This window comes from Carassius auratus, chromosome 27, assembly GCF_003368295.1.
Source record: "Carassius auratus strain Wakin chromosome 27, ASM336829v1, whole genome shotgun sequence".
Lineage (NCBI taxonomy): Eukaryota > Metazoa > Chordata > Actinopteri > Cypriniformes > Cyprinidae > Carassius > Carassius auratus.
Genome location: NC_039269.1, coordinates 28,851,467 through 28,873,816, shown reverse-complemented (window position 1 = coordinate 28,873,816; position 22,350 = coordinate 28,851,467). Strand labels below are relative to the sequence as shown.

Sequence of the window (22,350 nt, the reverse complement as noted above, 5' to 3'; positions counted from 1 at the left end):
ATAGTATTTAAGTACAGTATAGAAGTATATTGTTACAAACTACATCTAATAAAATGATCCACCCCTAACCTATAGTAAAATATTCACACATTTTTACATAACTATGGTATAATTTAACAGTGTTCATCCCTCCAAAACAGAAAACAGAAGGCTTTTGTTTACCGATACCGATTATTGGCCGATATATCGGTGCATCCCTAGTAAGCCGTCTTGTAAAGTCATAATCGACCTAAGATTAATGATTCCATCCACCTCTACTTGCTCTTGACCTATAAAGATTTTATTCAAGCCCTTCCTTACAATAAAGTCTCAGCAGTGGTTTCTCTCCATTGGTTTTCTATATCTTCCCTTAACAAATTCAAGACTCTGACGCTTGCATTCTGGACTGTTTCTGGATCAACACCTAACAGGCTCTCTGGGGTCAGTGTACTGATCGACCAGATTTAATGTCACTTACTAGAAAATTTACACTCCCACTGTGGTGGAATGAGTTTTGAGCCTTCAACAACAAACCTTCTGAGCCTTCACACACACCTCCTGTACGAGCAGTTGATCCATAACCATACATAAATGCTTATTAGCAGAAAAACAAAAATATATAAAATTTATAAAATCATATATATAAATGATTTTTTTAAATATTTTTGTCTCTCTTCTGTTTTGCATTTACATTACTTCTTAGCTGTGCTTCTCTTGTTTAAACATTTGACATTGCATATATTTTTAGCTATTTTTTTTATTTTTTATGAAGTGTGAAGTTGTTGTTTTTTCTCATTTGTAAGTTACTTTGTGTAAAAGTATCTGTTAACTGAATAAATGTACATTTTTGATTGTTAACCAGCACATAAAGGCTGTATAATGATCATCATTCGATGAACTCCTGCACAGATAACATCAGAATGTTTTATATGGATCTAAATCACCCAGATTGGACTTCTTTATTAAAGCTGTTGATGAGCTGTTTTTGGTTAACTAATAGTCTACTGTAAATATCCTTTAGTTCAAATAATGTTTAAGGGAGCCTTTCAGCTTACTGTATTTTATCACTGAGGTATAGTAATTATACCGTCAGATCAAAACACTGTATCGATTGATGCTTCCACAGCAGAAAATAATAAATAAAGAACAGTGTCAAGAACAAGAGTTTTTCCATTCCATCTTGATTTCAAATAGTTTACTATAAGTTTTTATTTTGAATATATAAACTAGCTAAAGCTAGGACGAAGCTAACATTTATTCTTGGATAGCAACTACACAGATTTTTTCACCGATATGGATGCAATTACATCAACATATGTACGAAGTTGACAAGCAATATGTGACCGATAACTACAAAACACTTCAATCTGGCTTTTCAGCTGTATTTGAGAGGCTTTGGCACGGATGGCAAAAGCAGTGAACAAAGTCAGAAAGCAGTGATTATGAGTCAGCTTATGTACATCTGTGAAATTTTATTTAAAAAAAAATCATATATCATCATTTATAAAACACAAGCTATTCATGTTATTATGGTCTTGTTTTCAGGAGAGAAAAAACAAGTCAAAATTGAGTTTTGGCTCAGAACAAGCAAAAGGTTTGTCTTCACATGAAGCTAAATCTCAAGAGAAAAACATGAAATCATGAAATGATCTGCCAGTGGGTTAAGCACAATAAACTTGTTTTCTGTTTAAAATAAGATTATTTTTCTTACCCCATTGGCTGATTATTTTGCTAGATTTTTTGGCTGAATTACTATTAATTTGGCTGGAAACAAGACATTTTTTACAGTTTAGTTCTTTTTGTGACTATAAACGAACAAGGTTTGTCTTCACATGAAGCTAAATCTCAAGAGAAAAACATGAAATCATCATTAACTTGAAAATAATATCACAAAAAATAAATATATGAAGATCTGAAACATCTCTAACTGATGCATGACTCTTCCGAGTCTCACAACGGCAAACGAGGCAAGAACAGCAATAAATGAACAAGGTGAGTTCAGTATACTAGATTTTTATATTTTAATCTGGATGTTGCATTAAAACCCATGCATGATAAAATTGTATTAATTTGTGTTATTAAAATGCAGCATGGTTTTTTTTTGTCATTGAATCACTAAATATTATTCAACCTTTATTTGGTATGATTTATAAGATGTTTTCCTTATATGGACCTAAAAAAAACTAAAAAGTCCTCACAAAGTAATTTAATTTAATTTAATTTAATTTAACTTAACCTTATTTACGATGCAAGTCATTAAGAACAGGTCCTTAATTTCAATAACAGCCTGGCAGAAGAATTAATATCTCAGACACACAAAAATACATTAGACATACAATATACATAAGACACATAAAACACAATAAAACAAAACAAAGAATTACTTTTAATTGTGGAGACATTTACCAGGTATACACACACACACACACACATACACAGAGAAGAGAGAGAGAGAGAAACCAAACTATATACTCTGTCCCCAAACTGTAAACCACCATCACAAAAAACACTGCATTTTACATATTCAAAACACACAGTCTACTTTCCATAGACTTCTATTGTTTCTGCTAACCCTGAATTAACCCCTTACAGAAAACCTGTTGCCATTGTTACACTTTCAGATAAACAGCATTTACTATTTTTAACATGGCCAGTCACTACAATGTCAAAATTTTCAGGTTTTGTGGGGGACATTTGGTCCCCACAATGTACAGTAGCATAAACAAGTAGCTACACACACACACACACACACACACACGAGCTGAAGGATACAGCGTAATGTACATATACACTTACATACGTGTTTACTTGGTTGTAGTTCTACAAAACGAGCTCCAGGTAACTACATCAACTGAAATGACACCAAGAATCAGGAGAATAATGTGTTTAGGTTCAGAAGGAGATGATGCACATCCACGCTTGAGATTATACAGGTATTTTTTTTTATTTTTTTTTTACACATAAATCCAAGTAGCGTACATGCAAAATTCAAAATGCCTCAAATTCTTGCAAAATTAAGCACTGCATTCAAAATATCCCAAACACATCTCAGAAAGCTCAAATCTGCAAACACATTTGCCTTAATATTAATTCCTGTTAGATTTCTGTGTTACATAGAGAATTAAGTGTTGTGTTTTGCAAAAAGTGTTTTATGAAATTGAAAACGGAGTCAAATGCTGAGAATTAGTGTATGTTGTTGTAGATCTGTGTGCTTCTGCTGTTTGAGAATCCGCTTTCAGAAACTGTGTGACAAGTAAAGAAAAAAGAAAAAAAACTTAATCCGAGAGCGACTTCCAGTGGTCAGCGAATAAACTGTCCTGAAGAAACGTCATATAGTATACCCCCAATGATGGCACTCCAATAATATTCCAGTTCACATGAGTAACACTGTCTCATTATCTCAATGATTGATTGATTGTTGGCCATTAGGAGGAAATAACATGTGCATCTTTCCAACTGGAAGGCACAAAGGCTTTGCATAAGCTACAGTATGTTGTTGACCACTGGCGGTGTGTTGAGCCGGGTTCCTCCTCGAGCAGATACCGTGGAGCCGGTTCTGGTTCAGTGTCCGTGATCACGTGATTCCCGCCGCAGCCGAAGGAGAGCGGAGAGCGACTCGAGGAGCACCTTGATTTGACAGCATGCATTTCACAGACAGTGGGACAGTATTGTGAAGGCTGTGCGTTTACCCGCTCGTGTGTCACGCACGAATATGCTGCGCTTTATTCTGGACTGTCTGCGGCCGACACGAGCGCGCGCTGCAGCCGCTGCCAGGTACACAGACGCGCGCGGCGTTATCTTTACGCATCTAAGTAGCTGCATGCCATAATGCGTTTTAATCGACATCCTTCACAGATCATCATCATCACCGCTCGCATCGAGGTTATTCATGCATGAAGCGATGCCATAATGTTTGCATGCGCTGTAGAGGTGTGATTCATCATCCTGACATCATCTGACACATGGGTTGCATAATCTCACTCTACACATTTCTGCAGCAATCTCGTGTCTGCGTGCGCTTAGATGAGAGAATCGTGCTGAAATCTTGCAGAAGTATTGGCATTTTGAGATGTAGCCTATAGGTGATATGTTAATTTTCTTTTCGTTTAATGTTGTTTCAGGGACACGGAGCTTGAGGCTCAGGTCAACGCTTCAGATGATAATGAAATCAAGGTACTGTCTTATTTTCTACACTTGTTTATATGCACAGGAACTGAAAGTCTGGACGCACCGATGAGCGTCATAGGATTATTATTTTTTCAATCAAACCAAAACGTCGCGTTGCTTTTCATCGTGTGTCGCACTGTATCATAGTGACCCCCCCCCCCCCAGCGAATAGGTGATTTGTCGCTTTTTGTATCGCGTTTTGTGTGACATATCCTTGTGTTTCGATACTTTCATGATATGATTTTCTCAAAACACAGTTTATGTTTACGTGTGCGTGCGTGCGTGTGTGTGTGTGTGGGTGTCTGTGTGTATTACAAGGAGAGGGTGACTTATGAGGACATAACCATGTCCCCAAAACGCTTATAAATCATACAGAATGAGTTTTTTTGAGAAAGTAAAAATGCACAAAGTTTCCTGTGAGGGTTAGGGTTAGGTGTAGGGTTGGTGAAGGGAGATATAATATACAGTTTGTACAGTATAAAAACCATTACACCTATGAGATGAACACACTTTACACAAAAACAAACGTGTGTGTGTGTGTGTGTGTGTGTGCGTGTGTGTGTGTGACTGTGTTGTGTTGGATTTCAGCAACGTGTAGTAAAAGTAATTGCATGATACAACGGGGATAAAGGCACCTGAGCTTTTGTACTACTACACAATGCATGAATTGTAAAAAAACAAAAAAACAAATCATGAGGTAAGAGTGTAGTCTGCTCTTCACTCGGGGTAAAATAAATAAATAAAATAATTTACTTAAAATATGTTTTAAGTAAGATATCAGTTAATATATATGGAGGATTATTATTTTTTTTTTAAGATACGAAAACAATTTATTAAAAAGTAAAAGGTTCTGAAAGTGTCTTACATTGACTAACAGAGATTCCTAAATTGATATGGCATTACAGTACTAATATAAAAAACAAAAATATGATGATTGTGTCTAAAAGACGTACGCACATTAACTCAACATGGTTAGATGCCGTACACGATTTATGAGAATTCTGTCATTAATGACTTTCCCTCATGTCGATCCAAACAGTCAGTCATTCATATTCAGAACACAAATGAAGATATTTCTGATGAAATCCGACAGCTCTCTGACCCTCACATAGACAGCAATCTTATTAACACAATCAGTAATGTAGGAAGGACATCGTTAAAATATTCCATGTGACACCAGGTGTTCAACCTTAATTTTACGAAGCTACGAGAATACTTTTGGTGCACAAAAGAAAACAAAAAATGACTTTCGGTCGTACTGTAAAATAAAGTGCAATTTAATCAAGACATCAGGTTAACATGAGTCCCTGTGGCACAAAACCAGTCTTAATGTTCCATGAAGATATTTAGTAAATTTCCTACTGTAAATATATCAAAACTTCATTATTGATTAGTAATATGCATTGCAAAGAACTCATTTGGACAACTTTAAAGATGATTTTCTCAATATTTAGATTTTTTTGCTCCCTCAGATTCCAGATTTTCAAATAGTTGTATCTCAGACAAATATTGTCCTCTAACAATATATATATATATATATATATATATCCTCAGGGTCTGCAGGATGAGGTGCACATGGAGCAGGAGACCCTTCAGACGGTCAAGGCTTTGTGTCGTAACACACAGGAGACCGTGGAGATGCTGGAGGACAGAAAGACACATCTGAAGGAAGAACTGAAGAAGATCTATGACCTGCAGAAACAGGAGAGGGACGTGGTAAGCAAGCTTAAGATACCAAAGATTTCTGCAGCAGGATTTCTGCTGTTGTTCTGGGTTAATCAAGGGCTGATCTACTTCTATTGCCAGTGTCAAAGCCTTGGATTCGGTTGCCAGCTCTCTTTGTCTGATTGAATACAAGGCTGCATTTTGAATCATCATCAAAGTCATGCTGGCGGGACGTCCAGCCAAAAGAGCACTGCAGCAGACTAGTCTTCAAATGCCAAGAAATTACTTAAAAGAGCTGCTCAGTCTGTGCCTTTATGTTAATGTTTCCTCTTTTACAGAGATTTCAAGTTTGGTTAAGCTATAAGATTGACTGATAATTGATTGTGCAATTGATACTCTTTTCTAAATATGCTGGGTCTCTAATAGCTTACAAAACAGCTCTGCATTCAGCAGGAAACAGCCGTGTGTTCACAGGTGAATGCCTTCATTAATGCACTCAGTAATGAGCTGAACAAGCCTATACAAAGAGCTCACATGCTGGAAGCTAAATAACGTCAAGTTGGACAAGTTAAAAAGATATCTCGACTGAATGGAAAAAGTAAAAAAATGGAAAATGAACACAAGGTAAACCAAGTGAGATGACAAAAACACGGCAATAGCAAATCAGTGAAAATATCCCAGTTTAAGCAGGTGTTCAACAGGCTGTCTAAGAAACAGAGTCACAGATGAAGAGAAACAGGCTGAGGAAAGCATTTCCAGAACATTAAATAAAATCACACTAACACCGAATCATCAAAAGAGAAAGATGATGATGATATGAAGAACAGGAATTGAATATTTTGAGATAAGTTAATCTACTGGAGAAGAAGAAGAAGAAGAAGAAGAAGAAGATTATTTTTGCAGCAGAAAGCTGGAGTTATGGCATCTAATATAAAGGGCTAAATGGACCATGAAGCTTAAACAGCTGAATAGTTAGTGAGGTCAACTAATTCATCATCATCATTTTTTTTCTTTTTATACTTGAATAGGGTAGGATTAAATGATTTAAATTTAATCATGCATAATAAGGCATTCATTTGTGCTTTAAACAGCCAATATGCTAGTGATATGTATACTAAAAATCAGTGAAAATTTAAAATTGGTCTTCAAAATGAAGTGTTACCGAAATTAGCCATATTTTTTCTATAGTAACACACCACAGTATATGTGACTGTAGTAACTATTTTCTTTCTTTCTTTCTTTCTTTCTTTCTTTCTTTTTTTTTAGTGGAGCATATTCATTTGTTGCAGTTTTGTTATTGACTATTGTTTGGCAGTTTAGGGATGGGGATAAGTAGTAGGTTATTAGAATTCACTTTGGACAAGCTTGTATATAAAAAAGCATTGAATAGACTGACAAAACCAAGCTTTAGAAAGAAATATTTTGATTAAGCATGGAACATTCACACCCCAATGGACTTTTGTTGTGTTTGCATCCCTCAGTTGATTAGTTTAGTTCCTTTGTGCCCTTATTTGGTCATGTTCCTGTTCCCCTCTAGTCTTCATTAGTTTACCTCCATTCACCTGTGTCTAGTTTATCATCTTCATTATCCTGTGTGTATTAGTTGGCCTCTTGTTGTTCTCCTTTGTCTGGATTTGTTGTATGTTGTGTTAGACCCTCTTCATTGTGTGGGTTACCATTAAAAGGATTTAGTGTTATAATCTTCGTCGTGCCTTCATCTCCCCTAACAGCAGTATTGTGACAAGAACTTAGGACTATTACACAAAGGTTTAATACTACAACATGGCCATAAAATTTTTTACAAATAATTGGTGTTTAGGTATATTTGCACAGACTCTCCAGAGGTGGCATGAGTGCATTCACACTCCAATTAGAATTGCATAAATAATGATTTTAAATCAATCAGTTTTAAATGGGAATTAATAGATTTAAATATGAAACTTATGAAGTCTTAATGAGTGAGTCATTCATTCAACCGATTCTTTCAGAAAGAAGCCAGTGACTGATGAATCACACAATCATCAGCTCATTTTATTTTCAATTAAGTAATAAAACACAGCTGTGTGTTGCTCGGAGATACACAACAGTTATGCTATCGCTTTGATTTAACTATTTTCTTGGCATATTTGAGCACAAACAGTATATTGAGTTTAAAATGTAACATAATATTAACATGCATGAAATCAGTATCACATTTGTAACTGTGCAGATATTCAGGAAAAAGCAGTCCTGCTCCTTAATAAACTATAGAATTTGATGTAAATCTAAAATAACGAATGGACAGAAGGACATTTTACCTTCATATCATCAAACTGCATTCTAGCAGGCTTCATCACACGGTCATGATCATCATAAAGCAGCTCTAAGCAGTGTAAGATAATGGCCAGTTGAAAGAGCTTTGTGTGGAAGCTGACACACATCCCCCATATTCCCTAGAAAGCCATTAGTCAGCATATCAATACCTCTCAGAACGGGAGAAGATGAGATCTGCAGCTGCTTGGTACTTGAAGCAGAAGACAGCATTGATGGAGCCATAAAAGGAAGGAGATACTGGTTTTTGAACAAATTAACAACATTGTTGTATCTACTGTAGATGCAAAGCTAAAGGAGTTTAAAGCTTCCCCTGGAGGAACAAGAACAATATTAGGTTATAAAAGATCATAGTTTCATTTACTCAAAAGATTGAATCAAAAGAAGTAACTGCGTTCAAAGCCGTGTAGTCAAAAAGGATAGTATTGTCTACAGGTTGGATCTTGTATTAGACAATGGACTGCTAAGGGTGCGAAGAAGAGTTAATAAGTCAGCAATGCTTATTATGATTAAACAATAAAGATAGCAAGAAAGATCATATCTGACCATAAGGGTAGTTAGACATGATGCTACAGAGTGATTTTTACTTACATGGCAAGCTTTTCGTATTCAGACTCATGCATCAGTTGTACACACTTTGCTACTTGTCCACACTCTAAACACTGTCTTAAAAAAGCCAAATAAGTGTCTCACATAAGACCAGATAATGGTCAAATTGGTGCAAACAGACAGTTAGAAGAGACTCTCGCTGCTTTGAATGTTGGTAAATCTTCACAAAGTCATTCTCAACAGAACGCTGAATCCAAGATTCACCATATGTGCCATACTTCCTTCTACTTCTTTTATTTAATGGTTTAACTGAGTCATTTTTTTTTTTATGAGTATCGTATACTACTGGGCAGTTCCACATCACTTTGAAACTTTTATTTTTATTATTACTGTGAAATGAACTTTCATATTTGTATGATGCTAAATATATATACAACAACAACAAAAATATGATATAATTTTTGTAAACTGTAACAGTGAACTAACCCTCCAGACCAGATAATGTTCAGAAAATAAGATGCTGTATGGCTACCGTTTTGGAACCAAAAGTTAACAGTTTCTATAAACTTATCAGGGAATCAAACTTAAATTGGGATATGAATACATTCTGCCACTAATCACAATATGTTTGGGATCAGGGTTCCTACACATTTTCCATTTCAAAATATCATACTTTTCCAGACTTTTCTGATTTTCAGACCATATTTAACATAAATGGTTCATAGAGCATTATTTTCTGTTTTATATTTGGTATATAGTACAGTCATCTGTTAATATTTTTATTTTCTCAGTTTTTCTATTCAAAAATTATATGAATCAAATTATATACGTTATACTATTCACATCTGTATGGGGATTTTTTTAGCATGCTTACACATTACAAACCTACTTCCTTTATGCATCACTGCCATCTTACTATGAATACAACAAGAGCATGTATGCACATAAATTAACATGTCTATTTGCTCAAAGTGTGGCTTTTCTTACGTTAGTTCCTCTGATATCAAGGTGTAATGTCCAAATTAACACATCCTCTGTGGTGGCGCACAAACCATACCACAAAATGGGCTCATGGCATAAAATTAGCCAAGTTCAAGGGTTTATAAAAAAGACAGGCACTGAAAAAAGTGTTGAAAGTTTGGCTTTCGTTAGGTCAGTATGCCATATTTCAAAGCTTAAGGTCTCTTTAATGCATACTTTGTGGAGGCCAAGAAACCACACCGCAAAATGAGCTGACGGTAGAATAAGTGGATCAATGTCCTATATGAGTTTTTCGTGCACACATAAATGTCTGTATAAATGTTCTTATTTTAGCAAAGGTCCTGAAGGCTATGTAATAGGGTGCTAAGAATATTGTGAGAAGAAACGTCTTGGTTACGTATGTAACCCTCGTTCCCTGAAGGAGGGAACGGAGACGTTACGAATGGTATCTCGCCCGAGGGCCCAATCACCTTTGAGTGGTACAAAACAAGCCAATGGTACACAAAGTACCTTGGTCTGCGGGATTTGCAACGCGAGCTCCGCCCCGCAGAGCCAAGTATAGGTCTCTGCACGAAAGTAATGGGAGCTCACTATGACGTCAGCCAACCAGGTATCATGGTGTAAAAACACCCTGATACCTGGTTGGCTGACGTCATAGTGACGTTAGGTTTAGGGGTGGGGTTGGGTAAGGGGGATCATTTTGATTGCATGATTTAGAAACACCCAGCAGTTTGAAAACACCCACAAGGTGATAAACGTCCACTTTTGCTCTGCAGAGACCTAAGTCTCCGCAGAGCTGGTATATAAGGGGCAACGCGGGCAACTCTCATTCAAGTCTTTGCTGGGGAGCCGAGCCAGTGACCCGGCCATTCAGGGGAACAGCAATGTGGCAAGGAGACATAATGTCTCCGTTCCCTCCTTCAGGGAACGAGGGTTACATACGTAACCAAGACGTTCCCTTTCAGTCGGTCACGTTCGACGTTATGAATGGGGTCCCTTACAAAACGCCTAGTTGAGTGAGCTCTCGCTGGGTCTGCCTCCTCCAGGGGCAACACTTGCAAGTTCACCTCCTGATCCCTAAAAGGAGTGGTGGGAACTTAGGGGACGTACCCAGGCCCGGGTCTCAAGATAACATGAGAGTAAGCCGGCCCGAATTCCAGGCACGCGTCGTCAACTGAAAATGCCTGCAAGTCCCCGACCCTCTTCCCTGAAGCCAAAGCCGTCAGGAGTGCAGTTTTCAAAGATAAAAACTTTAGCTCATCTGAGAGCAAGGGTTCGAAGGGAGCCCTCTGCAGTGCCGATAGAACCACTGCGAGGTCCCAAGAGGGGACTTGCTGAGGGTGAGGTGGATTGAGCCTCCTTGCTCCTCTCAGGAACCTGATGATCAGATCATGCCTCGCCAGAGACTTACCTTCAACAGGGTCATGGTGAGCCGAAATGGCGGTCACATAAACCTTGAGGGTGGAAGGAGACAGCCTTCGTTCCAACCCCTCCTGAAGAAAGGAATGCACTGACCTAATCGGACATTTCCAGGGATCCTCACGCCGTGAAGAACACCAAGTGACGAAGAGGTTCCACTTCAAGCATAGACGTGTCTGGTGGACACGGCTCTAGCTGAAGTGATGGTAGCTACCACCTGTGGTGGCAAGGTACCTAAACCTTCCGCGACCCGTCCAGGACCCACACATGTAGGTTCCACAGATCGGGACGTGGGTGCCAGAGGGTGCCCTGTCTCTGAGAAAGAAGGTCCTTCCTCAGAGGAATTGGCCAGTGAGGGGCTGTCGCGAGGAGTACAAGTTCGGGGAACCAGGTTCGGCCGGGCCAAAAAGGCGCAACCATGAAGACCTGCTCCTCGTCCTCCCTGATCTCGCACAACGTCTGTGCAAGAATGCTCACTGGGGGAAACGCATACTTGCACAGGCCCAGCGGCCAGCTGTGTGCCAGGGCGTCCGTGCCGAGAGTGCCCTCGGTCAGGGAGTAAAACAACTGGCAGTGGGAATTTTCTGGAGAGGCAAACAGGTCTACCTGATAGGGCTGGACAATTATGGCCTAAAGTCAAAACCTCGATTAAGTGAACATTTTGCCTCGATTACGATTAATGAACAATTATTTTGTTTCTGTTTTGTTTTTTTTGCCCTCACAGTTCACTGACAAGGTTTGTACTGTAAATATGATTGACTATCAGCAGTTATTTTATCTATATTCGTAACATTTCTTACTAGGGTTGGGTATCGTTTGAATTTTATCGATTCCGATTCTTATCGATTCCAATAAGATAAAAAATCCAATATAAAAAAAATTAAGTCAAACATTTAGATGTCAAACATTTTTACACAGCATTCTGTTGCAGCTGAAAAACATGAGCAAAAATCAGCAGCCTACAAAACACTACAAGAGGAATTTTGCATGTGATTAAAAAAATACCATAGCAAAAACAACTAGATTAATATAAATTTCAAATATTAAGGTGTTTAAGACAAGTAAACAGTCAGTAATAAGATAGGAACAAACAAATCAATTAGCAATATAAATAAATACATACAGTACAACTAAACAAAATTTCAGGTACAGAAACTGTAATTAAAAGTTTAAAAATACTGCATAGTTTTCTTTTTAGAAATAAAATAAAGATTAATCAAGTAAAGTTATTAAATATTTTCAGTCCAGATCAGTGAATGATTTTCTTTTGTTCTTTGATTAACATTAATGACAGGCAGCATGTTTATTAGGCTGTTGTCTCTTCAAGCAAAAATACTGTACATGTGTGTTTATGTTCACGTAAGACAAAAACAGCTGCGTTTATGATGATATACTGATGTAGTTTTTTGTATCGTAGTTTCGTCTTGGAACAACCTTTTCTACAGTTAAAATATACAAAACAGTCCGAGAACGTACACAAACCGGGAACCCGCAGTGCTACCGCCGTCCGCTGCTCTCTGTGCACACGCTTGTGCATCATGTGTGCTGCACACAAAAATGCTATAATACGTTTTGAGATTCTAAGCTACTTTAGTGATAAATCACAGGACAGCGTTGGCAACTAGTTTCTGTGTTCCTCTGTGCACGCGATCTTCATAGCTCCTGTTTACATAAGTGTTCGTGCCACAATGCAGCTGCGTGAACATGGTAGCTCGATATAAGAATACACATCAGACCGTCTAATCGCTTGAATGTCCAAACCATAAAGCAAATACAATTGACAAAGTTTAGTGAAAACGCAAGGCTCACCGCTAACGAGCCATCAGTATGTGTTGAACCGGCGTTCACCTCCATGTTTTGCTTTTATGCCACTGACTGGAGAGCAGTGTGGCTACACATGCACTAGTATGCTTTTAAGGGGGAAGTGTTAACAAGATTAAAAAAACGAAATAACCAACATGGGAAAATTCTTCGGTTAGAGGTTATGAATTTCGGTTTTGATTACTTTTCGATTAATCATCCAGCCCTACTACCTGAGCATCTCCGAATTGTTCCCAAATCAGCTGAACCGACTGGGGGTGGACCGACCGCTTGTCGGCTGCACGATTGAGCTTGCCCAGAATGTGAATGGCACAAAGCGACCTCAGATGCAGAAGAGGAGATGGCGAGCGAGTTGCGACATGTGGCGGGAGTGTAGACCACCCTGACGGTTGATGTACGATACGGTCGCAGTGTTGTCTGTATGGACCAGAACGTGCTTGTCCTTCAGCAGGGCCCTGAAGCTGTGCAGAGCAAGCCGTACTGCTAGCAACTCAAGGCAATTGACATGCCACTGAAGTCGGGGTCCTGCCCAGGAGCCCGACGCAGCATGCCCGTTGCACATGGCACCCCAGCCCGTGGCAGAGGCATCTGTTGACACAACAACATGCCTGGACACCGGTTCTAGGGGCACGCCGCCCCGTAGAAACTAGGGGTCCAACCACGGGGTGAAGTTTCGGTGACAGGCCGGAGTGATGGTCACTCGGAGCGTGCCCTGTTGCCATGCCCATCTTGGGACTCGGTCGTGAAGCCAGTGCTGAAGCGGTCTCATATGGAGTAACCCGAGCCGTATGACCGCCGCCCCATATCCCTCAGGAGCCTCTGAAACAGTTTCAGTGGAACCGCTCTCTTGCCCTCTTATTGTCTCAGGCAATTTAGCAATGACTGTGCGCGCTCGTTCGTAAGCCGCGCGAACATGGTGACCGAGTCTATTTCCATACTGAGAAAAGAGATCCTCTGCACAGGGGAGAGCTTGCTCTTTTCCCATTTGACCTTAAGACCCAGTCGGGCGAGGTGTCTGAGCACCAGATCTCTGTGCTCGCACAACCGCTCTCGAGAGTGAGCTAGGATCAACCAGTCGTCGAGGTAGTAGAGAATATGGACACCTTGTTCCCTGAGAGGGCTGTAAAGGGCTGTAAAAGCCATACTTCATGTCGGCTGGAGGGACCGGCTCTATCGCGCCCTTTGTCAGCAAGGTTGCGTCTTCCGCGCGCATGACAGGGACATCTGTCGACACCCCAAAACCTGGGGGGACGCCGGGCAAACTGAATCGCATAGCTGAGCCTGATCGTCCGGCTGATTCAGTGGGAAGGCCTGGGGAGCTCTAGCCAGGCTCCCAGAAACCAAACCAGCGGGGTCTAGGAGACTACAGGCGTACCCACGGTGGGGCAGCGTGGTGGAGCAGACAGCCCGGCATGGGAGGCATAGCGTCCCTTAGCGGGCTCAGAGTGCGGGCACTCATCTGACTCCAAGTAGCAAAGAGGGCATGAGAAGGCGAAGCATTCTTGAGCCGGCTTTGCATGGAAACTGGCAAGGGGAGAGGAGAATGAGAGCTGTCGTTCGTGGCCTCTTGGGTAGAGGAAACAGCTCTTTTAGTGAAGGTTGTGGTACCACCGGCCGCAGGGCCAGTGGTGGAACAAAAAGAAAACGAGAACAAATTATTCTCCCCCGGCCCTCCTCCAGGGGAAGGATTGCTCCTGCTACATTCTCCTGATGAGCTGATGTCTCCAACTCCGGGTTGCCCATCTCAGGAACGCCGCTTGGCCTGGTATTTGGCAAGCTTAGGGGCAGAGACGTGTTGCGCTGCCCTTCTGCGGCCATCTCCTCGCTGCGGCCGGAGTGAAGGCTACCACTGTGGCCGAGCGGGAGTGGAGGAGGCTGAGGCAACTGCGCTGGCGGCGGGGTGGAGGCAGCAGTGGGCCGCCGGGGCAGGATATGTCTAATGGCCTCAGACTGCTTCTGGGCGGCAGAGAACTGCTGGGCAAAGCTCTCTACCGTGTCACAAAAGAGGGCATCCTAGGAGACCGGGGAGTTGAGGAGCTGAGCCAGATCAGACTCCCTCATGTCTGCCAGGTTCAGCCATAGGTGGCACTCCTGGACCACCAAAGAGGACATCACCTGACCCAAGGATCGTACAGTGACCTTCGTCACCCGGAGAGCGAGGTCGGTAGCAGTGCGCGCCTCCTGCAAAATCCCAGGGTCAGCACTGCCCTCGTGCAGATGCCAGAGTAGCTTGGCCTGATTGACCTGAAGTGAGGCCATGGCTTGCAAGGCAGAAGCGGCCTAGCCCACAGCTCTGTAAGCCTTGGCCACAAGCGTGGATGAGAACTTACAGACATTGGAGGGCAGCTTGGGACCGCCACGCCAAGCAGAGGCACTCTGTGGACACAGTTGCATCGCGACAGAAAACACTCCACCGGGGGAATCCCAGCATACCCCTTGGCCGACCCTGCAATTGAGGGCAGTGAAGGCGGAGAAAGTACCAGAACGGTTTCAGGCAGTTAAAGGTGCCTTCCATGAACTGGTTACTTCCTGGTGCACTTCCGGGAAGAAAGGAACCAGAGGGGGGTGCCCACACAGTTACCCTCAGATCAAACTGGCCACCAGCCAAAGTAGCCCTCTTACAAGAAGAAGAGCTAGAACGGGGTGTGGCAGAGGGGACTCTATACCTTTTAAGGTAATCGAGTCTCGATCTCAACGCCGAGATGGTCACGTCCCCGCAATGAGAACAGGAACCATCCACGAATGCAGTCTCAGCCTGCTGGAAGCCCAGACATGCGACACAGAGATCGTGGCCGTCACGAAGAGCGATGTATCGACCGCACCCAGAAACACACAGGCAAAATGACATCTTTAAAAAGACGCAAATCGGCCCATTTCTCTTTTGTGAAAGAAATTTGATCTTTCAGAGGGGCTGAAGCGCTAAGGGGAATGTGGGAGCTGTCACAGGAAACCCAGACGAACCGCTGAATCGTGCCGTCACACCAACACCAGCTCTTGCTTGTAGCACTCCGGTGAAAGCAGCACACAATGTGCTCGGCTCCGAAGCAAAAGCTTGAATGCGAGTTGCTCGTGTTGTTCCTTATATACCCGCTCTGCGGGGCGGAGCTTGCGATGCAAATCCCACGCCAAAGTACTTTGTGTACCATTGGCTCGTTTTGTTCCACTCAAAGGTGACTGGGCTCTCAGGCGAGATCCCATTCGTAACGTCGAACGTGACCAACTGAAAGGGAACCCAAAATGCTCATAACCTGCATTTTTGCATAATGAAAAAGTGCACCTTGAATTCATTCAGTCTTATTTTGAATTTTTTTCTTATTGTACAGTATATTTAATTCAATAAATTCGTAATTTTCTAAAAAAAAAAAAACAATATATATATACCAGGAAAATATTCAGAGTGAAAACAGCATATGGCCTAATATTTGGGCGATGCCATATCTCTGTGTGTATGTGTGTGTGTGTGTGTGTGTGTGTGTGTGTGTGTGTGCGCAGCTGCAGTCGCTGCAAGAGGAGCAGCAGGAGCTGGAGCAGACCATGCAGCAGTATGACTTGGAGCTGTGTGCCGCTGCTGAAGATCTCCTGCAGCTCCAGCAGGAAGTGGCTTACACCAGAGCACACGCAGAGAGCCTGCATCTACGGGTCACTCCGCTGCAGGACTTGTTCGAGGAGATTATACAGGTCACAGTTCAGTCACCTTCCTCTTTTTCTCCTTGCATATATTTGGTACCAGTTCACCCTTCAATTGGCTTCTAATTAGTACCTCGTTTTAATATCAAATTAAAATGGGTTAAAAGTGGTTTTAGATGGCATATCAAAAATATTGACTTTCCATAATCAGTGAATTTACTCATCAAAATTATAGTTTGGTTTACAGTTTAATTAATTTAATTTTATGTTTTTGGTTAGTTTTATAAAAAAAAAAAAAAAGACAAGCTACTAACAACTTCCCTGCAGATCCAAAATGAATGCATAGTCTTTAGGAGTGGGAATCTGTGGAAACCCATAACAACTTATAAATAAATAATATAAATAAAAAAAGATAAATGTGCATGAAACCAATATTTCAGTTTATTTTTAATACTGGTAAAAAGGTCACAATTCTGATGCCAGTCTAAGTTTTTATTGTTAATTTAATCAATGTCAACATTCCTTGGACCACTTGTGATTGATTGACCCCATCAAAAATACTGTCTCTTGTGCAAACTGCAAACCTGTTTACACTCTGTAAACATAATGTTTTTTTTTTCTTATCTGTATATTATTTATTTTCTTTTTTGACTAGGTTAAAAAGAAGCTGGCTGAGCTGGTTGCTGGCCTCATAACCGTTGAAAGTTCAGTGGCTGAGATGACAGAAGAAGCTCCTTGTGTCGGATTGGACCAGGAGCTGGAAGAACACATGGATGATGTAGAAAGCGAGCGTAATCATGTCTACAGTGAGAAGATCAAGTCCAAACCAGAAAGAGAGGAAGTGAATGATGTCGAGCAAGAGAACACAGTAGAGGAGCTTGATAAAATGCAGTGTTCAATGGAGAACTTGGTATGAACATTAGCATTCATATGAATGTGTCGTTTGCTACTAGTTACTAGTTTCCTGATGTGTTCCTGATTCTAGAAGAGCAGCGGCTCATCGTCTTTCACAGAGATCACACTGACAGAGGTTAAAGAGGAGGACGTTATGTTCAGATCAGCCACTCCTCAGGTAGGACACACATGCAGTGTTACAGTGTGACTGAGCATTTCACATTGTGAGATGTGTGCAGTCATTTTTACATACAGCTATATAAATAACTCTTAACTCCTTCAGAGTGATTATTTATATTCCGTTCTGTTGATTGCCTAAAAATTATTGTATTGCTTGTTTATGTGCTGTATATAATTTTTTGACTAAAATACCAGTTATTTAGAACACATGCTAAGTTCAGTTACTTTTTTCTTCGAATAAACAATGCAAACTCCAGTTATTCTCCTTTCGAAATGTGTGTTCTGTGTCGGAATGTCTGTTTTTGTTTTGGTCTGTGTGACTCCGCCCACTGCCAGTTGTCCTCAAACACTGCATTTTGTAGCCATGGAAGTCGGCAAATTGCAGATTCCACCAAAGCTAAAAAGCCTCAGTATCCATCTGAAATGCTCTTTGACCGGATGAAACACAGATACAACTAATAAGTTTACAGTGTAAAGCTCATTGTCTGACATTGTTGCGCTAGTTTTTTGTTGCATCTGGCAACCCGTGTGAACACACACACACACACACACACACACACACACACACACACTGGTCTGATGTGCTCTCATCGTGTCCTTATGCAGCGCTGAGTTTCCTGCAAAAACAGGCCACTCAGTAACTTCTGTTTCCTGTCTTCAAACAGTCTGACTCTTCTGACATGGAGAAGGAGGACTTTGAGATTATTCATCCCAGTCAGACGACAAACAAACAGTTTGACTTCTTCCATCCAAACCCCTTCACTGATGGTGAGTGATTGTTATGGCATGAATGTGTTCATACTGTTTCATGTGACTCAACTTATTTTTCAATAATTTCCAGGCGATGTATTTGGAGAGGACCACTTTCCAAAGGTTGATGTAACAGGTTAGTAACTTTCAGTTTTAAACATTTCCTTATTTTGCCTGTAATGGTGTATATACATTCTTGACACAACATTTTATTTTTTTCAAACTATAACTAAAGCAATAAATACACAACTTTAAAACTAACTTCCAGTGGAACCAGATGCTATTTTAACTACAGTAACAGAACTATAGTCACTATACATTATGGTGAGAGCACTACACAATTTATTTTATTTTTAAAGGGTAACAATTTAACATTAGGGAGTTAACTGTTATAACCTTGGGTTGTGAAATCCTGCAATTGTTTTAACAGGTTGCATGCTGTGTTTGATCAATAAAAGATATCGCAGTTTACTGGTATTTGAGCCACTATTTAATGCCCTCCAAAAAAAGCATTTCTTAACCCATTTTGCACCTGTGTTTTTAGTAGATGATTAGTGCCTGATTGATTGCGACCCTATGCTAATTTGCAGTGCTCGTGGTGGATAGCATTGGTCATTATGAATTTTGATCAGGACGTATTTTTTAAGTAGAGCAACTGCAAAACTTTCCACTCACGTGAGTGCTTTTATGGGATGTGATCGTACATCAATTAAACCCTGTTTAGTAAATCTGGTCCTAAATATGAAAAGCCCAGTTCTGCGCAGGAATATCTACATGAGAGCATGTTTGATTATTATCTAAGTTTGTCACACTAGACAGCTGCTTGTTACTGAAAAGTTTTGAAAAACTTTAGCTGATGATAAATATGTATTCGTTTGTAGCACAGAAATGCACAGAGGAAAAGAGCAAATCAATCCACAAGACAATGACTAATATGGTGCTGTTTTCTCTCAGAGCAATTACCCAGGGACCCGTTTAAAGGCACAGACCCTTTCGCCTCTGACTCTCTCTTGGTTAACATGTCAGAAGAAAAGCATTGTCAGGATGACTTCATCCCTGCAGAGAACAGTCTTCCAGAAAATGTACACAACCCACTCCAGTCTGTCGTTAAAGACTACGGTACTTTCAACGCTCCCATCACCTTGCCACCAGACACTGATAGCACACAGTCCACTGGAAAGCGTGACAGCGGTGTGTCCATGTCCACCGAAAGCAGGAGTCTCAAATCCTGCAGCGATAATGGGTCTGAGCTTGGGACAAACGCCACACCAGACCAAAACCAGGATGCTGTGCAGCCAGATCTATCAGCTGAAGCTGTCAGTCCTCAGTTCAATGACGAGTGTGTCCTTGAATCAGGCTCTAGTCACAGTTCTACAGTGTTTAATTCCTTCGATGCCGATTCAAATGTATTCGCTGAAGAGGAGGAGGACAGGGTTGACGTTCAGACTGGATTGGGTTTAATGAAAAGAGCTAACTCTCTGTGTGGTCTGCAGAGCATCATTGCAGGGTCCTATACTGGGTTTCCTCTAAGCCCATGTGACCCTGATCCACTCCCAGGAGATTTCCAGAAGACCTTTGAACATCATATTATCACTTCTGAACAAAATGCAGAGAATGACAAAGAACTCGTACTAACTGAGCGTTTATCTCCAGATGATAGTCCAGGGCCGCTGTGTGAACAGCTGCATGATATAAACAGTAGCTCTCCTTGCATTTCTCCTTCTCAAGCTCCTGCTCCAGATGTATACGACTACAAATATGGAGATATGTTCTTCTTCACTGTGAGATTAGATCCCGGCAGCCCTGAAATACATAATCAAAGTCCAGTTTGTCCTGAACACAATGATGTAAAGAGAGAGGAGTCACCTTGGAAGGACACCTCTATGAGTCCTGAATTTAATGATGAAGATGAATTTGAATGCTCCGGTCCAAAGAGTGAAGACACAGAACAACGCAGCCAGATCGCTAACGACGAGAACGAAGTGGAAGTGGAAATTGCTAAACATGAGGAAATGTTAGTGCCTGATTCTGAAAAGGTGGTTTTAGATATTCCATGTCTTACATTTAATGATTCAAATGCTTTCCAAAGTGTGCTTGATTCAGAGTGGAATGACCAATGCATGGAAAATCCAGATGTAGCTGAACCTGTTCCTGATTCATCCATCCTGAACACGGAAAGCAATCCGCCAAACTGTACGGCTCAAGACACCTTTTGTCTGTTTATTAACACAGAAACATCAGCTACTGACCAGTTTTGTGCCGATAAGCAACTCAGCCCTGAATCCAGTAGTTCACAACACAAACCATCATCCTCTGAAGGCTTGGCCATGAGTAAACTTGAACTCCAATATTTTGACCCGTTTAGTCCCATACCTGCTGAGCCAGTCAAAAGCGTGTCTGATTTAGAAGAAATGAACACTGTAAACTCGTTCTACCATGAAGCTCCAAGACTAGATTCTGGTTATCATGAAGTTGGTTCTCCAACTCCTTATAGTCCAGAACCTGCTGACAAAACCAAATGTAGCATTGATCTTCAAGGCCCAGGTTTGGAAGCCAGGAAGCAGAGCAACTCTGATATCCATGTCCCTGATCCATTTAGCCCCGAATCCGTTGATACAGGGATATTTGACTCAGAAACAGAAAACTGTGAGTCTGGTTATATGATGACTACGTGTCAACTCTTCAGTCCTCAACCAGTTTACACAGATTTGAATAATCTGGAGGAGAAGCACCTCAGTGGATCCGAACTTGATGATTGTTACCCCTTCGGTTCTTGCCCATCTAATGAAGAGAGTTATGCTTATAGTAGTGAAGAAAAACTCATTGAACCAATCCGAGAAGTATCTGATGCTTCAAGAGAATCCAAAGCTTGCTCTATAGCGTCAAACGCTAGTGATTCCTCTCAAGTATTTCACTGTGGTTCAGTGTGGGGAACCTCCGAAATGAGCTTTCCCGACTCTGAATTGCTTGACCCAATGAAAAACAACATTTTTGATTTTAATACAATGGATGTTGGCTCATGTGTGTCCAACGAAAGCCAAGAAGCTGAAGAGGTTCAACATGGTGCTGGAAAGGGGACGAAAAACGTCCCAGACCTGGTTGAAATTGACTATTTCTGTTCTGAGCTCAGTAAAATGGTATCCTCAAGTTCGTCTGATTCTGTTCAGCAGAGCGTTGCTGAGATGTTATTCGGCGCTGATCCAAACACTTCAAGCTTTTACCCCTGGGATTTTGAAAAGCCGCAACACAGTTGTTAGTTTTCACACCCCATGTGCTTCAGTCATTCTCATTAACTCACAGTTGCGTTTTCATCTGACTTTCCATTGTTACGTGGGGAAACTATAAATTAATCGTCTTAGTGTAAACATTTGTAAATGTCTAAACTTCACGTGATCCACTTTTGTAGCCGCATTTCTAATTGTTGTAGTCTTTCCATTATTTAAAAATATAACCAAATACTAACTGTTGATCTGTAGCATAATAAATATTTAGCATTTTAAACTTCCTCTGCTGGACTTTGGAGTTATGTCCATTCAACATGAATTATGAGATTATTTTCACTAAATGCATTTGGATGAAATATTATTAAAGTGCAGTGCATGTATCTTATGTGTGTGTACAGTTAGCAAGTGACATTTAAACAAGACCTCCCAGTTATTTATTTTTTTATTATCTGTCTTAGATCTAATATTTTATTTATTGTATGTGAAAACTTTACAGAGATATTTGTTTGTTGTGCTCAAGCAACTGCACCTTAAGATGATTTCCCCGAAAACACGTGAAGAAACATTGCTGCATGATTAATAATCACTCATGACTTGCTTACGTGTTACTAACCTTCAAACAGATCAACAAAAATGCAGTTTTATTAAATGTTTTACATAAGGCAGAGGCCATAATTTTGTCATTTACAGTGTAAATGCTTACCATGACTAATAAATGAGCTAACTCTAATCTGTAAAGGTCACTCTTAAATTCAGTCATACAGTAACAACATCTGATCCAAAC

General features: G+C 40.7%; 1 protein-coding gene across 3 annotated transcripts; it reads left to right on the top strand.

Moving 5' to 3' along the window:
• The first annotated feature begins 3,121 nt into the window (after positions 1-3,121).
• LOC113046144 (uncharacterized) lies at positions 3,122-22,106 on the top strand. Of its 3 annotated transcripts, none has more exons than XM_026207044.1 (9): positions 3,122-3,753; positions 4,101-4,152; positions 5,710-5,862; positions 16,384-16,575; positions 17,174-17,428; positions 17,504-17,590; positions 18,258-18,360; positions 18,434-18,478; positions 19,297-22,106. In XM_026207044.1, the coding sequence occupies exons 1-9, from the start codon at positions 3,692-3,694 to the stop codon at positions 21,597-21,599; spliced, it is 3,252 nt and encodes a 1,083-aa protein (XP_026062829.1). In that variant the 5' UTR covers positions 3,122-3,691; the 3' UTR covers positions 21,600-22,106. The 3 variants fall into 3 exon arrangements, with proteins under 3 accessions (XP_026062829.1, XP_026062827.1, XP_026062828.1); XM_026207042.1 differs by having other exon boundaries at positions 3,125-3,753; positions 5,701-5,862; XM_026207043.1 differs by having other exon boundaries at positions 3,126-3,753; positions 5,701-5,862; positions 16,384-16,569.
• The last annotated feature ends 244 nt before the right edge of the window (positions 22,107-22,350 follow it).